The sequence below is a fragment of the Onychostoma macrolepis genome, chromosome 14 (assembly GCF_012432095.1).
Source record: "Onychostoma macrolepis isolate SWU-2019 chromosome 14, ASM1243209v1, whole genome shotgun sequence".
Taxonomy (NCBI): Eukaryota; Metazoa; Chordata; class Actinopteri; order Cypriniformes; family Cyprinidae; genus Onychostoma; species Onychostoma macrolepis.
In genome coordinates, this window is record NC_081168.1 from 7,793,286 (window position 1) to 7,812,205 (window position 18,920).

At 39.6% G+C, this 18,920-nt stretch overlaps 1 protein-coding gene across 1 annotated transcript in view; it reads right to left on the reverse strand.

Annotated features, from left to right (window-relative positions):
* The window catches only part of gpc4 (glypican 4), a 35,998-nt gene that overhangs the window by 13,043 nt on the left and 4,035 nt on the right, over window positions 1-18,920 (reverse strand). The window contains exon 2 of the mRNA XM_058797756.1: window positions 1,350-1,508. Within this exon, the coding sequence (XP_058653739.1) occupies window positions 1,350-1,508 (159 nt within the window). The remainder of the gene's footprint in view (window positions 1-1,349; window positions 1,509-18,920) is intronic.

Below are 18,920 nucleotides of genomic sequence, written 5' to 3' on the forward strand. Positions count from 1 at the left end.
GCCCCATGAAGCCCTGCTTCGCGTCGTGCCTAACAACACCCCTTAGCTGTTATAAATTCACTGTAAACCACGGCTTTTCTTGCTAAAAATGTTGTTTAATATCAATATTAATTCATTTTGATGGAACAATAACAATTATTATTAATTAAACAACATCAATAGCAAGAAAAAGAAAACACTGCCTTTTATTTATTCATTTAATATATAAAATAAGCATATTCAATAGCATATTCATTTTTGATTAATAGACAACTGTGAAAATGTCACTGGTATTGCTTTTGACTATTGAAAATGTAGTATTGTGACAACACTAGTCCACACAAATACTCACATTATCATCAGATGTTGTTACACATCATTAAGGAGTTTGCTTCAAACAACCCAGAACATCACAACACACCCCAGCTCTCGCAAAACTTGCCAGAAAACCGTCTGTGTTGAGTCCATTTAAAACCACTCGCCTGCTCTGCCAGAGAAACAGAGCTTTGGTAAAGCTGGATGGCCACATGTGAGTTAACATGGGTCTCATTTAGAAATAGCTGTGGCTCAGAGCGGATGGGTGACGAATCATGTGTGAGTGGAGGGAGATGTGCCATCAGCACTTCATATATCCTTCCTTGTCTGTCCAGTCATTGACCAATCAATCCAAACACCATCTCACCATTTCATTTCAGAGGCTACAGTCCTTTACAGTCCTGGCTCGACTCTAGCTACCCAGAGAGATGTTTTCTTTAAAATGTACCCTTGATGAACTCGAGCTGGATGCGTGTGACCAGGCCTTAGGTTAGTCTCACTTTTCCTCATTTGACACACTCCTTATGGCATGAAGAGAAACAAACACATAAAACATGCATTATAAACCACGCGAGAGTGTGTGTGTGTGTGTTAGCCGGCAGAGCGTCTGTGGGGTTTTCCCCTCCTGAATGAGTCAGCAGTGTCGATGCATGTTCCCATGCACCCCTCTGCCCTGCACTGGGGAAACCTGATCCCGCTCTCCCAGCCTGATATTCACTGCCACATGCACTGCAGAGAGGAAGCCAGGCCTCTGCATATGTGTGTGTGTGTGTGTGGTCTGTCTGCAAGCCTGAGAGTGTGTGTGTGCGTGAGTGTGTGTGTGGCAGATGACTGTGGGATATTGAGGGACAGGTGGAGAAATGGATGTATAGACTGTGTGTCTGGCAGCCGGGGGTGTCTGTCAAACTAACTGTAACAGTGTATGGAAGGGCAGCATGAGCGGATCAACAACTGATTAACCGACAATATCGCAACACATTATGATGCAAATGACAAGCAAAGAGTTCGGATTTGGTAGATTTGCATGCTTGAACGTGTGCAAGAGCTGTACTGACGGTCAAAGTGACGATGTCTCTGGGTGAAGGTGTTTTGCATGTTGGAGCTGAGCTGATGAACGGGGGCTTTCAGGTCTGTGCGGCTCTGCTGACTCAGTTTCTCCTCCATCTCCAAAGTACAGCAGGAGAAACCTTGAGGACACACCTTCAGATGATTTCCTGAAAAAGACAGAGAATTGTAAGAAGTGCAAATGGAGTAAAAAAAATCCAAAGATATATTGTTTAACAAAATTGTATTTTATTAGATGTAAACCAGCTTTTCACTGCTATGCTATGTAATTTGTAAATGAAAAGGCATTTTCAGTAATGGTCTCAGACTTTTTGGACCCCACTTTATAATGTAATATAACGCTCTGACAGCATAAAGCTGTTTTACAATGCCAATAAAGCCCTTGCATTTTAAATGTTAAAGAGCAAGTCATTTTATTCACTCATTCTTCAACAGATGAATTGTCTAGACGTTTGGCGACCCGAAAGCTGAAAACCTAACGTCAAACTCATTTCCAAGACAAATCAAACAAAGAAAAGAGCTGAACACAATGTGCTTACAGTATAAAGTGAGCTGACAAGCCACAGGCATCCAAGATAAAAAGCAAAAAATGAATATTCAAGACCCTGTGGATGCATGTTTCAGTAGTTCTAAGGGAACCTGGGCTTTCTTCGTGATTCGCCCCATCAGAAAACAAGTCTGCGCTGCGGTCGTCGAGTGAACGGCACAGATGGACAGCGAGCGGCTGGATTAAACAAGGCGTCACATTAACATGGGGAGTGTGAGCAGGGCGGACTGCGAAGTCGCAGCTGCAATAATGTTTTGTTTTTCTTTCTTTTTTTAATGTGGTTGTTGGAATTCAAGAGAACACAAGGGTCCTTTCAGTGGACTGGACTCCGACCGGCGGTTTGGCTACCCATGCTGCTGTTCAGCGAGACTGGCCACTCAGGATAGCGCACTGCACACCGATGAGAGATCCTCACTCTCAGGCCATTTCTCAATGTGAATATACATTTAGCTCCATGCATTTCATATCTATTCATTGAAATTTAGAGGATTTTGAAGGACACCGTGTTTCTGTGAAGGATCGGGGTACAAAAACAATCTGAAAAGATTGCAACCTTCATCAGCATATCTCATGAATATTAATTAGGTGACATAATGCTCATCCAATGGTAGTAAGTGACTTATTGTAAAACAGATTAGGACCATTCAATAGACTGATCTAATGGATGAAAGCACCGATCTAAACAGTATAGTGATGTTTTAAAGATTTGAAATATTTTCTCTTCACAAAATGATCAAGCAAAACCTTTAATTCGATTTTTGACCAAAAAATACATTTCTAAAAGTGGTTCTAATGGTTGACAAACTTGGGTTTACTCATGCACACTGCTCAGTGTCTGTAATGGGAGCAGTGCATTCTGCCATGTGCACTACGATATCTGTGACACGACTCATATCGGAGCATCTGTTGAACACATCGTCATGGGTGAAAAGTGAGGAGCTGTTGAGAGCTTACAAATAATCACCATCTCACAAAATATCCAAGAGGAATTGTCACTGACCATTGCCAGGGCTTGTTTTACACAGGCGGAGCAGGAAGGAGAGGCAGTGTGTGTTAATGTGCATGGATATGATCTGCTCTTTTTTTTTAATAAATATCAGTGGTATTGACTGGGGTGTCAAAAGCCTTAATCAATCCTTTGCAAAAGATTTGCAAAAAAATATAAAGAGAAGTTATGGCTTCATACATTAGGCGTCTGAAGGATCTGGTCTATAAATTTGAGAAAGAGCAGCACCTTCACCCTTCCACGGCCCCAGAGCAGCTGTACCCCTCAACTCCACTGGGACCCTGTCCAAATCACTCACTCACTTTCACACACTTGGCATCAGGTACATACAAGACCTGTACATCATATCTCAGCCCAACAGACAGCTCTTTGTATATGGGCATTTGGAGAGAGAGAACCTAACCTGAAAAAGCAAAGCAAATATTCTAGTAAAAACACAGAAAATGGAACCAAATTTAAAGGTCGCGCAAATTACTGAACGGGGAAAACAATTCTGAACCTTTGACCATTTCAATACAGACCATTAACTAATCAAAACAATCAACGCAGGGGAAAACGTGATTTTAGTAATGATTTTTCAGCTATGCATAAAAAGACAGCCTTCAAATGTAAAAGTGTATGATTGCTGGGTCACTAGCTGCACTAAACGTCATTGGCTGAGCCAAAAGTTGACACATCAGCCTGCTAAAACAAACAGTCACTGTATTTCACGTTTTACTCGATGGGTTTATAATCAATGTTTTAAGAATCCAAGTCAATACGCCTGCATGCACAAGCTAATCTTGGCAGACACATGCAAAAGGGAGGCTTCTGTGATTTCACATTGCTTTAACGCAAGGCCAAACGTTTTGACAGCAATAAGATCCATTTCCATGTGATCCTTAGGAGTAAACCACCTGACTATAAATCTGAAAAAGAGATTTGTTATTGCTGTCTCGAATAAGTCACTTCCTGTTGCTGTTCTACAGTCCCAAGAACATTCTGTTTTGCTGACGGATGAGGGGATGGAAATTGCCCTGTGGACAAAACCCAGATTAGTCCTGACGCCCCCCCATTCCCCTCTCTCCTTCTTCCCTGGCCACGACGTGCCCCCAGCCCCAGACAGACTTCAGCCCCCATAACCCCATGCCGCTAGCCAGCAGGCTTAACCACAGGAGTCAAAGGTTAACAGCCACTCCTCTGAGACAGGCCATGCACTGTGACCCTGCTAGGGACTGACCAGCAGACCCACCACCCACACATACTACACACACACACACACACACACACTCTCAATCACAGGCAGGACCCTCTGAGTCAGAAGTCATAAATTCTCTGGGGGATTATTTCGGGCCGGCCGTCACTATAAATCGCTCTGGCCACCACATCAACATGCTGTTGCCAAAAGAAACAGAGTAATGCTTCCCTGTTGTCTGCCTAATAAGACACATGCGGCAACTTCCACATGCCTGCACGAGTGTCATCAACACAATCGCTTCTGCGCACAACCATCACATCAGGTGGATATGAGCCGTGGAGAATCATCATTCGGCTTCTAATATGAAACATAAAATCCTATTTTTATAGCCATTTCGCAGCTACCCTTTTCCTCAGTAGAATAGATTGAAACGCATTCAAGTCAAAATGATAGAAAAAAAAGAAGAGAAACCAAATACACAATACTTTGTAATGACATTGTTGATGTTTGTCACTCAAAATATAACAGTCTTTTAATATTTACATAATTAACTGTGATTGGTCTTTCATGCATTTATTTGCATAGTGAATTGTATTGGACAAACAACCTTAGGTAAACGGCATATTTAATTTACATGAATAAAAACAAGGCTGAGGCATAGAAGTACACTTCAAAGGGCTGTAATATGTAGCTGATGCAACAATGGAAAATATTGGTGAAAAAAAAAAGGAAAATGCGTTGTGAAAATTGTGACATAGAATCCATTTAAACTGAATGGATGTCTGTCCCTCACAGCTTTGTTTTTAACAAAGAAAACATGCCTACCTCGGTGTTATATTACTATTAATAATATATTACTTTTTTTATTTTTTTTATTAGTATTTTTTTTTTTTATTAATTGCAGTACTTAATCTTATTTTCAGTTAGTTGCCAAGGCAACATTTCTCATTTTTAAATGTCAATTCCCAAATAAGTTTCAATTTTTTCTCAAAAGTTTCAATTTTAGTAGTTTCAATAACATCACTGTCCATTATAATTTGAATTAAGATGAAAAATGTCAATCAGTGGAAGATTTTCTGACTTTAATCTTGAAAATGTCAAAACTTGAATGTTAAGAAGTTTAAGCTAGTTAAACTGTAGAAAACTGAAGAAAATCCATTTAGCTTGTTTGAACTTCAGTTTTGAGGTGCAAAAAAGACAATTCCTCACAGTGATGGGAGACATTCAAAATGGAAGTGACAACATGATTCACACACTCCTGTGAGAGTTAACTACAAAATAACATGGCCGACATCCCAACACCAGAGCCATCTTTACACAAGCACAAGCTGCAGTAACCACAGAAGGAGGGGAACTACTATTTGACAAGAAGTTTTTTTCTCAGATGTGGCCTGGGGTTCGAGACGGCCTGACCCAACTAAATCAGATGTGTTGTTTTGGCTAGATTTCATAAGAGATAACAACAACAACTTGCAGATGGTGATAAAACATCAACCCCTGAGGGGAAATGATCCAAATGAGTATTGCTTGAAACCTTTGTGGAATGAGCGTTTAATGAGTACACTCCCTCCTTTTGGCAGACGACGCTCAAGCATTGCTATTAGCTTTGAAATGAGAGCGGTTTAATGGGATAAAAGGCAGAGCGAAAATGAGCGTAGGCATTGCAGACAGATAAGAGCTAGATATTTGATTTCTAAATCATAGCCTTTCTATTATATGGTTGTCTCCTCCAAAATGTGCCCTGCATGTTCAGACATGTCCCTGCTGATGCACTCTCCTGCTTTCACACCATCTGCATGAAGACAGATCTCAGCACTCCTCTCTTTGTGTGGCCTGAGGCTATCTTTGGACTGTCCATCCTTCATTTACAGACTCATGAATACAGGGTGGAGGAAGGAGATCTTTCACAATGTCTCCTTCGCTGAATTCTGTCTAATGGCCTGAATGGACAAACGCCTTGATATCAACAAGTAGGAAATCGTGCAACAGCTCTAAAGCATTTATGAAGCATACATAACATTCACTAAGAGTTACAGGGCTTTACAAAAACAACGAGACAGAAAAAGAGTTTTATATTTCTAGAGGCACTCTTGGTAATCACCAGCGTTGGGTGATATTGGGTTTCCACAATATATTTGCTGGCAACATAAAATTAAAGCAATATTATGAGTATCATGATGCCTCATGCACTTTTATTTTACCATTAAGTTTCCAAAAGTGCATTTTATTGCACAAGTCTGATGCAATGAATGAAATGCTATTTAAGAATAGACAATCTTTCCTTGTGTCACAATCTACAACAAAATGGTTTGATATTGTCTTTTGATTTAAATTCCAAAAGCCAGAATGAGCTGGGAAATTGAAACAGCCCATTTCAATACTCTGACTCAACTATTTGTTTGCATTAAACTAATTTTTTTTTTTTACAGAAGTGCCTGAGAGGCACTTTTTATATTAAAACAAGTGGAAAAAAAAGTTAAAATTGATGCATGGATAAATAGTTAAATAAAAAAAAAAAATTAGCAAATTTATTCGTATAAATTGTAAACTAAGCTTCCAGTATTTCACTTAAAATTATTTTGAGTTTACTTGGATGAAAAAAACAAAAAGGGAAAAAATACATAGGGACCAAACTAGACCTTTTTTTTTGTTGTTTTTTTGTTATATCAGCTGGTCTCGGTCACCATTAGCACTGATTATTTATTAAAATCGAGCCTTAATCTAAATACTTGTATGTGAGGCCACAACTGGCGTCTTGTTCATGAGGAAACAGCTGGCGCTCTCTATTAATAGAGTTGTACATAAGGTAAAGATACAACTCCTCAGGTTTTCATTGTGCGGTTCCCACCGCAATGGGAGAGTATTCAAATGGGAAAACTGTAACAGGAACCCATTATTACAGAGCAACTGCTCATATGGCGGTAATAAAGAGGGGAATTACTTTCTCTTTCTCTCCAAATCCAATCCAGCATCTCTCAAACACTGCCATGACAAGTTTACAACACTATTGCCAGCACAATGATGCCTTTCAGAGACTTGCAATAAATGTAGGACGGCTAAATGGAAATGACAGCAGAGCTGGCCGGTGCGTACGATCACTAAACAAAATGGTGGATGATGTCAAGGGGGTCGTTTTATAGCACTTGGAGTGAAGCACTGAGAAAATCAGGACTCGGTAAGGAGGCACTTAACGCTTACATGTAGGCCATATTGTCCTGTAACATTCACTAGATTTAATGAGACAAGCTTTTATTCGCTCAATGTCAGTCTAAATGACTACCTTTTTCCCCTTTTTAAACATTCGACACTTTTGCATTTTAATAACATTTGTCAAGTTTTCTTTTTTTTCAGGGCACCATAAACAATGATGTACTTTTTTTAATGACTATTTTTGCTTTCACTGCAACACAGGCAGTTTTTGCTATTGTACCTGCAATTAAAGCTGAAGTGTATGATTATTGTTGTATGTTAAAATAAAATACTCAACTAAAAGCAAGCAATTTATAGGCCGATTCCCTGGAAAAGATTCCCCCAAACACTAAGGCATGATCAAATCAGGTTTGTTGCAGTTTTAAGACCAGGGTCAGCCAATGCCATGCATGTGAGACATAACCGTTTGAGAAACCGGTAAGTGGTAAATTTCAATATGTAAGTGACATTTGTTATGATTAGCTAATATGGATAAATTTGAAAATTTTTGACAGCCAAACCATTTAAACGAAAAATATTTACTTGAAATACCCCCTGATATTTTAGGGTCAATTATTCAATAACTTGCATGTTCACAGTTCTCTGTTGCCAATAATAATAAACAATATCATTATTGTTATTAATATTATTATTATTATAACACCTGTTAATTATGTTAATACTTCAATTTGCATGTTCTCAGTTCTCTGAAACCAGAATTAATAATTATTCATTCAGAATGACCCACTTTTTCCACTTATTTTCAAAAAATGAGGTTGATGAACCTTAGAATTTGTCTACATAGGAGATCAATCTCTGATTCAAAAGAGCAAAGAAAATCCTATTTTCCCCCGAACAGACCAATGCACTCATGCGTGTTCTGTTGAAGCTGTTAGCGGCCCTAACAGGCCTGACTGTAGGGGTAATGTGAAGGAGGCGATTCAAAAAGCTCAGAGACTGTGCTCAAGGACACATTCCTCAGGTCTAACATTATGAAAACATTAGCAAAAAACTCACTTCACAGGTCTGTTGACCTACAATTAGAGTGATGTTTTTCTAATCCAGCCCCCCTTTCCATTCCTGATATATCCTCCTCCTGCTACACAGAGAGCACCAACTATTCCCTGATCCTCCGAGGCCACAGTCACAGGATACAATGCTGATCCAAAGCTGGGCATTTTCTATAGTAGGTTGTTTACTTGCTCCATCTGGTTGATCCATCCGCAGGTGTCACGAATCAGACCTCGTTTGGAATGAGCACTGCTAATCTCTTTTGCTATTTAATCTGGAGTTATGAGCGACACATCTCTCTGCAGCCCCATGGGGCAAGTGTCATATTAATGAGGAACTGAGTTAACAAGCAGGATATCCCACGCCAAGTGGCCCAACTGACACTCGTGCAGGGCAGGAAACCCTGTTACAATACGGTACAGTCCAGCCAAGCGGGGACACACGGACTCATTCTGCAAACTATGGCCCTTGTGTCCGGTAAGGCCGAAATAAAGGAAGCAACACACAGAGTGATTAGACGAAACAAAACTACTGCCAGATTACTGTTTGGCCAAAAAAATTCAATTCAAATTCATGACAGGACAACAAGTTTAGACTAGGCAGACTTTTCCTATTTTTTTACTATTTTACCTATTTTACTATTTTAACAATGTCCTCAGTACTTTTCTGGGCCTTGAACGTTTCAGATCAGTTACTGTCTATGGAGGGTCAGAAAGCTCTCAGAATTTATCAAAATTATCTTAATTTTGTATTACAAAGATGAACAAAGGTCTTACGGGTTTGGAACGACATGAGGGTGAGTAATTAATGACAATTTTCACTTTTGGTTGAACTATCCCATTAAGTACTAATTATTTACTTTTTTACGATTCTACCTTCATTTTAAATGGCCTTGCAGTATACAATACATTTTTAAAGTTGGCATGATCTGTTTTCTAAAAGTATGTTACTGATCTCATTGTGAATGACTGCATGTGTTTATTTTTTGACCTTGTTCGCCAATTATTTAGTGTATTTTAACCCTGGCCCTTTATTGCAATGGACTTTAAGCTTGCGTTCAGCCATGAATATAATCAACAACTGATGGACAAAAAAAGTCTTCCATTTCTGTTACATTGCAACTTTAAAATATTAATATTCCTTACAGTCTCTCATTTAATATAAACTCATAAAAACAGCATTAGAATTATGCATAAATAGTTTGAGATGAACTACATTATGTTGCATTGACGGATGTGCTAACATACCAAAAAAGTATTTCATGTCAACTACCCTTGTGTCAGTAGAAACATCCTAGAAAGAGTTACAGTCAGTGCTACCTACATCTGGTTGCACTCTGAACTCGCATAAATCACATCCAAAAAAGATTTAGACCCACAGAAATGTTTAAATCCACTTCTTGCTGATCTCTTCATTCAAATCATAAAACAAGCACTCAAAGTTCGCTTTGAAATGGTTCAGAGATCAGGAATTTCAGCCGAGGAGAATTAAAGTTGAAGACACGTGGCAGTCTGCCACAAGTCCAAGAAAAGCATGTGTGCGAAATGATGCTTCCTTAAATTAATAAGGGATTAAAATCTCACACACTCAGCTGTCAAAACACCAAACCAACAACATTTTCTTTTCAGATGGCACGTGGGTTAATGAAGAGGAAATAAATGTGCAAATAACAAATCAATACGGCTGTTTTCACCAAAAGTCAAGGTCCCGACCGTATCCTACCAAGTCGTAACGCTTGACTTTTTAATCACATATGAGTCTAGACGTTTGTGTGATCATTAACCAGGGTAAGAGCTCAGCAGTTAAACCATCTCCTGGTCTTCTGTGGTGCACTTATAGGCACAAAGCAACATCAAGACTACACAAAACACAAACCAGATGTAAAATATGATGCCGGGCAGGGAGCCTTAATACCACGTAAATCCTCAAAAACCCTGAATCGGTGCAGTGAGACACACATGTTAGATTGATGTACACACTTGAGCGATCACCCACAAGCTCTCATCCTTTTGTATCAGTCAATCTCTGATTGCTAAACCAGAGCAGGGCCTCTGGCCAATTAAAACTCCCCACTGGTAAGCATTCCAAAAGGCTGCCATCCATGAACATTTACCCAGAAGTCCCTGGGGAGATTCCACAACATCGCTCCGGCCTCTCACTCCGTGTCTGTCTCCCTCTCCCGCCCCAGCGTGCCGTCTCCGGCTTTGTCTCCACTCACAAAAGCTCCCTGCCTACACCACTTCCCAGGTCACCTCATTGTGAATCATTTAACTTGGACTGACTCTTTCACAGACACATTAAAAGTCAGGACACTGCATGTTTGGAGTTTAACAGAGGAATCGACGGATCTCTGTTGTTCATTACTGATATAGTCCTTTCATGAATGCCGGAGTGTGACGTTTCTCATTCAAACTTCATGGAAGTCAGTTAATGACCAAACAGGGTCAGATCTCATGGACGAAACTAGACAAGCGCAACATGGCGATGAAAAGATCAAGCTCAATACATGATTTCATAAAAGTATTAAACATTGGTTTGACTGCACATTAAAATGTTTTGATGCCCAATTTCTATGGATGCACTGATATGGCCGAGACCAATGGTCAATAATTCTTCATGTTTTGAAGTAGATAACTAATTTATTGACCGATATCACATACCAATCTATTTTTTAGTCACTTAAAAGTTCACAATACAGTCTTATCCCACAACCCTTCAGTCTTTGTTATCCCACAATCATTTAACAAACACTACGACTCATTGGAATGAAGATATACACCCATATCCTTAAATTTTGTAGCTTTTTTTAAGTATAAAAAAGATTGAGAGAATTTAAAAGAAAAAAAAAAAAAGTTCAACTAGAAATAACTTAGACTCAAATATATCGATCAAATACGATAACATTAGAGAATAAACTTTACAAGATCACATTTATTGGCTGATCCTAATGACTCGTGATTTTAATTGGTGCATTTTTGTTGGAAAAACAGGCAACATTATAACATTAGCTATCGATAAAATTTTCCATAACAGTGCATGAAATACCAGAGAATATAGTTAATTCATCCGCTTATGGAGCCGAGCACGGGACGTGGTGAAGGAGTGGACACACCGGCTCCACAAAATGGAGCAAAGTTCAGTTGGAAGCAATTACACACCTCCAGCCAGAGATACAATAAAAGACAAATTACAATGAGCCTGTGCGCAAGCAGAGACACTGACAGCCTGGAATGCACCGTTTATTTACCCATGAGGAAAAAGGGGGCAAAAGGTACAAGCCAGGAAGAGACGAGAAGGAAGAGGGGGTTGAAAAAGAGAAGAAAAAACAACACACCAAAAGCTGATGACACAGCTCACTCTGATGCTACAATGAAGGAATCCTCAAACCCTCTCCAAAAATGAACATCTGTGCACATGTTTGCATGAGAACACACACAGATGGATGACAGCGGAGAGGTTAGCAGGGGGTGGGAAGATCCAACGTGAGAAACTGCAGGCCTGGCTGAGCAGTGACAATGCATACATCACCTAAAATAATCAGTCAAATGGTAACAAACGCTCTGGGGATTGCAGGAAACTCACTTTTCCCCTCAAACAGCAACAGTCCCAAACCAAAGCCCTGCTGTAAAGTAACAGTTATGCTAAGAGGTAAACACAGAATGATGCACATCATCAAAATGTAATATATAACAATGCTTGCTGCCCCTCCCAAGCACATCTTTTCTTGTAATTCATGACAATATGGAATAAATGAAAGAGCTTTAGATTAGTTGCCATGTAACAAAAACAAACAGCATAAGCGTGCTTTCACTGCTTGATGCGCTTCAAACGTCTACTGAGAGTGATTAAAGCTTAACTGAATATATTAGCAAATAATATAAATATTTTGCATGAATAGAGTGGTGACTGGCTGTTAATTAAAAAAATCGATTATGATTGCTCTGAATATATTCCACACACAAACCTATTAAAAAGCCTCCGCTTCTTTCAAATTTCTTTTAACATTCAAACCACATGAAGTTTGAGTTGAGCGCATATGTACATCATAACATGTATAAAAATAGTCACCAGAAGGATATTTCCCACACAACTCAACTCTCTGTATATTTCTCTCTGTCTGTGTCTCATACAGTACAGAACGGAGCGAAGAGAGCTCTTTAACTTCAAACAGCCATAGAAGATCCACACAAACAAAAGGGGGGTTCAAAAGGGGGCTATATCTAGGTCAAAGCACGTCTTGTTTGGAAATTTTGAAAGCCCACCATAAGCCGCATATGAACGAAACCACAAACACCCTCACTGCATGGCTCTCCAAATCTAGATCCCCTTCATTTTCACACTTATATTCTTCCTGACTCTCAAAATCCGCCCTTTAAAAACAAAACATCTACTTAACCTTCAGCATATGAAAGGTTTTAACGCATCTTATCCCCTTTGGTAAAGCAAAGCAGCGGAAGCCCAAGCCGTTCTCTGACAGTGTTTATAACCGACATCTAAGAGTGGCTGAAATCCACCAGATGTCGAAACTGACGGACAAGCATCGAGGTAATGCGCAAGCTGTGTGTTAGAAAGAAAGAAGAGGGGATGGTGAAAGAGAGAGAAAAAGAGGGGCCCACGGGCAGGATGAGGTCAGGCCAAAGATCATATTTCCAAGTCCTCAAAGCTACAACACTGCAACAATGATTCTGATATACCTGTTGGGCTTAGGAAACTGGATAGCCGTGAAGTTGGTGGGAAGAGTGAAGGCAATAAGCGATTGTAGCGGGAGTAAACCTACACCGGGATAAACTTACTATGCTTTTGACTGACATCTCGACCCATCTAGGATATTATATATGGACAGGAATGTCAATAAATCAACCAATAAGAGGATCTTCTGCTCTCAAAGAGTGAAAGGAGATCAAATGTGGCCATTTTGAGGTTTTCAGGCCGGTCCTCCATTTTGTTTTTGTGAAATCATCGCTATGACTTTGCCCCACCTCAAAAACGTTCATCCAGGGTCTGTCTGAGTGACTTGCGGCAAACTGAATAGTCATAGTAGAGTAGGAAAAAAAAAAAAAACACTTAAACATCAGAGCCAGAGGTGGGACCGGAGCCGAGGCATTTGGTTTTGATGACCGTTTTAAGAGCTCCCATCACCTCGTCAGTTCAATTGACGGAGGTCTGGGAGGGAGCTCTTTAACCACCTCCGCCCGTCTGCCCAAACACACACCACCTCAATTCTCTCTCTTTTTTTTTTTTTTACATGTGTATGAAGTGCAGAATTAGGTAATCGAACGGGCTGAAACGAGCCCCGGACTGAGAGAGGCTCATCAGGGGGAGTCTTGATGTTGGCCGTGGGAGTAATTAGCAGGGATTACAGGAAATCTGGAACATTCCCAGAGTGGAGGGCTTCTGCCCAAAACCCAGATGAGCCCCTGGCCTACATCTCTCGGCTCTCAAAACAACCGCAAATGATTGTGAGAGGCGGGAGAAAAACCACAGACATAATATAGTCATAATTATCATTACTGCTTTACATTAAGGCTGTTATGATACAATCATATCACATTTCTGTAACACTTTTCAACTGAGGTTCAATTTGTTAACATTAGTTAATGCATTTGCACTGTTAGTTGATGATTCACTACTTTCACTGTATTTATAAATATTTTTACATACTAATAGATTTTAAACATTAAATTGCGTAAATTGACATTAAAGTATTATGAGTGAACACGAAATGCTCAAAATAGCTTTTAAAAATTGTTCATTGTTAGTTCAGGACAATGCATTAACTAATGATTTGAACTTTATTCTAAAGTGTCACCAAGCAAAAATTTATTTGTATGGGCATTCATATTGTTTTGTGTCATGATGACATATACTACCCTTTAAAAAAAAAAATTTAGGGTAGTTCGGGAAGGTTTTTTTTTTTTTATGTCTTTGAAAGAAACCTCTGTTCACCAAGGCTGCATTTATTTGATCAATAATATAGTAAAACAGTAATATTGTTAAATATTTTTACAATTTAAAATAACTTTTCTATTGGAATATTTTTTTAAAATCTAATTTATTCTTGGTGGCAAAGCTGAATTTTCAGCATCATATCTCCAGTCTTCAGTGTCACATGATCCTCCAGAAATCATTCTAATATGCTGATTTGCTTAAGAAACATTTTTTATTATCAATGTGGAAAACAGTTGTGCTGCTTAATATTTTTGAGGATCCACAAAACATTTTTTTCAGGATACTTTGAATAGAAAAGAACAGCATTTGTTTGAAACAAATCTTTTGTAATATTTTAAAAGTCTTTACTGTCACTTTTGATCAATTTAAAGCCTCCTTGCTGAATAAAAGTATTAATTTCTTTCAAAAATAAATCTTACTGACCCTATACTTTTCAGCAATAGTTGACATATTGTGATGTACTTACATGCACCAAGTAGTTTGTTTTACATGCATGTTTGTGAGACACAAAACACAAGAAGAGAAATCAGAGCACATCTATGGTAAACCTCTAGCATTTCTCATTTGGTTGTGTTTATGCAGCTTTATGCAGAATTTATGAAGTGAGGAACACACTTTGGGAGAAGATCTCTGAGCACTGCTCACGGCTGGAGGACCAACACCAATGTGACTGAAACCAGCGAAAGAAAAAAAAGACACACCACCTCTCAAATAACACACACAAGGAGTTTTGGCGAGGAATGAGGTTAGGGGAACGTCCCAGAGGAGAACTGTATCCAGAGCTCAAGACTCGAGTCAGTATCTGCTCAAATACTCCAGCACATATCATCCATGCTAATGCCTGATAACAAAGCCACGGGAGGAAGGGTTTGAGCAAACAGCAGCCTTTGCTGTAGCAGTCTGTTTTGGTATTAAAATCATCTGGAAGGCTTCCCACACACAGAGCAGATAGGGAGGTGAAAAGAGTGGGACAAATGAAAGGAGCGGTGGGGAATAACACTTGGACAAGACTATGTAGAAATCCAGGATGGATGAAACGGCACAAGGATAGGGAAAGCGAAAAAAATAAAAAATAAAAAGTGTAGAAAAGCTGCTTCGGCACAAACACTTCCTACAAAGCCGTCCCTATCCAGCGGGATGCGAGGGAACAGGAACAGACCCACTGGCCAAGTTTGGGGGCCCAGGGAGTGTCGATTTAACAGCATGCAAATGGGAAGTGTTAACAAGGAACTTCAGTGGCAGCCTGTATCTGCCTTCAAGTGTGGAAAGCCACAAACACAGGGCCAGATTTTACACAGCACCCATCCGACATCACTCTGTACAGTGCCAGATTTACTCAGGGAAAACCACAAACTACACTAACAATGTCACAAGAGACACACGTCTTGGGCCGAGGAAGTGTGGGGTTTTTCTTCATGTTTGTGCACATCTGCCCCATTCGGAGTGCACAGATGACTCAGGGTGAGTCAGAGCCCACAAATCCCGCCCTGGGCCACGTTTCGAAGCGTTCCACACATTCTCCGCTAGCGGGTCACACGCTCTTGCTCAAACACGGTGGCAGCTCCTCTTAGTAACATGTTAAGTTGCCTCTCACTGCCGCCCTTCTTCTGTCAGTCAAAACTCCCTCCTCTTTCATTCACCGGTCAGTCAATCCTCTGTTGAAGATCCTCCGGCTGAGTCTTTGTTGCCGCTCCTGGCTCTAGGGTCCCAGTGAGGAGGTCTTGGTGGTCCCCTGTGGAATGTGCTAAGGAGGGGGCAGACTTGGGCTAAAAGGGGGCGTCCCATTGTTCCCACACATTGCACTTACCCCCCACCAGGCTGTCGCTCTCGGGGTTTTTTTGGAGGGGGATTGAGAGGAAGCAGAGGAAGAGTGAAAAAGACCTTCTCCATACCTTTTCCTTACTTAGACCATGATAAAAGTCACAGATCATAAAAATCTTGAAAAGAACATGGATGTAACCCAGGATCAGTACTGAATCCAGGAATTATTCTGGTCCAACCTGATCTTATGAAAAAATTTAACTTAGTAGCAATTTCATATAAATTCGGGTAAAGTATGATTTTCAGAAAAAAAACCCATCATAAGCATGACGTTACATCCCTAAAGCTAACTGTCAGTGGGGCATAAGCAGATCATATGAATCAGCCAACAATTTGCCAAAACCTAAAATAGTTATGAATCATCATGAGAGCGTGTTGGCCCGGTCGCATGGCACTACTACGATCTCCTCCTGCCTGCTCTTTACCAAACACTGCTCGGGTCTCATTCACTAGACCACTTCCTCCTGATAGCCAAACTCAATTACAGGCAGTTATCCACTGGGCTCAGGTCACTGAGAGCACAGCGCACAGATCAGCTCAGCTTCAGTCTCTCCCACAGCAGGGCAAACATGCACTGCAAACACATCTACAGACAGTTTAACAGTTGACATTTCAAACAGCAGAGTCAATGACATAGGACAAAAACTATTTTAAAAACATTTGATAATTTTAGTAGAATTATTATAGAAGCAATTTTAAGATCTCACATTGATATTACATTTAAAATTACATTTTCACTACCTGGATTTAAAGAAATATTAATACTAGTACTTAGATGCATTAAATTGAGCAGAAGTGACAGTCAAGACATTTATAACATTATTTATAATGTAAAGATTTCTATTTCGAATAAATGCTGTTCTTTTGAACTTTTTATGAATCAAAGGGTCCTGGGAAAACAAATTGTATTATATGTTTCCACAAAAATATTAAGTAGCACAACTGTTTTCAACATTGATAATCAAATGTTTCTTGAGAAGCAAATCAGCACATTAGAACAATTTCTGAAGGATCACGTGACACTGAAGTCTGGAGTTATGATGCTGAAAATTCAGCTTTGCATCACAGGAATAAATTACATTTTACAATACATTAACAGAGCAGTTATTTTAAATTGTAATATCTCAAGTAGAAGGTTATGTGTTACATTAATGTGCATAATCATTGTAAATCTATTAATTCATAAAATAATGAAGCATTTTTACTTTAATATTACAGTAATGTCTAATTTAATGAGTGACATCTGCTCTGATTATAGTACAAACAGCTGTCAATAGTGACAACAAACATGATTTGTTCTTTATCACACTTGAGCGATTATCCTCTGATTAGCTGGAGCAGTGGGGAGGGGGCTCGCAAGCTCTGATCTGACACAGCGGCATACAAGGGTCTCATTAACACGGCATAAATGAACTTCTTACTGGCATGATCAACATCTTGTGACTGTCATCCTATCTGACTATCGGTGGAAACAGTCATTTATTTGCATTTTACAGCTAATTTACAATCTTATCTGTAATGCACTGACTGCATACCTAAATCTCCATAATGGATTTAGTCATGGTAAAAAAAAAAAAACAACAGTTAAGAGTTCAGCAATTCTATCAGTAGCCGAAAACATTATCAAATTAGCTGAAGTAGTTAATAAACACACAAGGGACTAGAAAAGAGCAGAACTACTTCCTGCAAAGTTCTGTGCTCACAGATTCAGTGTTGACCTGCTTATCGACGCCGTGACAATCTTTCAACTCTTTATCAAAGTGAAAATACAAGGCAAGCAACAATAAAAAAAAAAAAACTGGCCTGTAAAAATAAATCTATTAAGTTGATGCATCCAAGCTACAGGCCAAAGATTAAGTATGTCCAATTCAGATCCGATCTGTACAATATCAAGAGGCCAGCGAGGTGAAGTCATTGCCTTTCCGAGTCTCATAATGTACTGAAGTAATTAAGAGTGGGATGAATCTTTCAGGAGAAAGGGGAGGAAACATGCTTGATCTTTGCCATTGTCCATACCTGAGGCATGACATAAGAGCAAACTGCCAAAGTAAAGCAAAGCAGATTTCTCCAGAGCAGGGAAAAGCATTCTGCTAGATTGCTATGAGGAGATGTTGACAAGGCGAGATACCGATCTGGTCAGTATTAACCACCCCTCCTCTGAAACTTTTGAAGATGGGCCGCCTGCCACTGGGCGAGAGGCACTTGACACACGTGTTTTACGACATCCAGGCCAATCAAACCATCACAAGCAGTGAGGCTTTTTATAAGGAGGCCAGGCAGTACTTTCAGTTTAGCTGGGGATTGGAGGATACGGGCAGGTTAGTCCTCAGCAGGGATCCATGTACTTCACGGCTTAAAGAACTATGAAGCTTCCTAAGGTGCAATAATCCACAGCCCTCTCAAACTGAGAGGATCCAGAAAGGCACTCTGACCGTGAAGAATGATCTTACCTCTGCTTAACCAAATGCTCCCTGCTCTCAAAATCTCCTTATAAAACCATGCTTATCCAGCAGAGAAACACACAGAAAGTTTCTAACACCAATTTCACACCGCAAACTCCACCTGAGTACAGCTTGGTTGAAATGGTCACAAGTGTAGATCTCAGCTAACTTATTTGCTAGGGGTCCAAAATATGATACTATAACTCATTAAAACCATAAACTTTCAATAATAAAAAAAAAAAAAGTGCCATAAACTTCTACCTGGCATCCCACTTGCTTTTAAAGACACAATTAGCTTTTAAAACATTTAGCTTCAAGGGTCAAGGGTTGTAGTGAAGTATTTAAGTAACTCATCATCATTCATTAACCACATTTGTTGAAAAAATAGCTAGAGGCTATAAGCAGCAACATTTTAAAGGG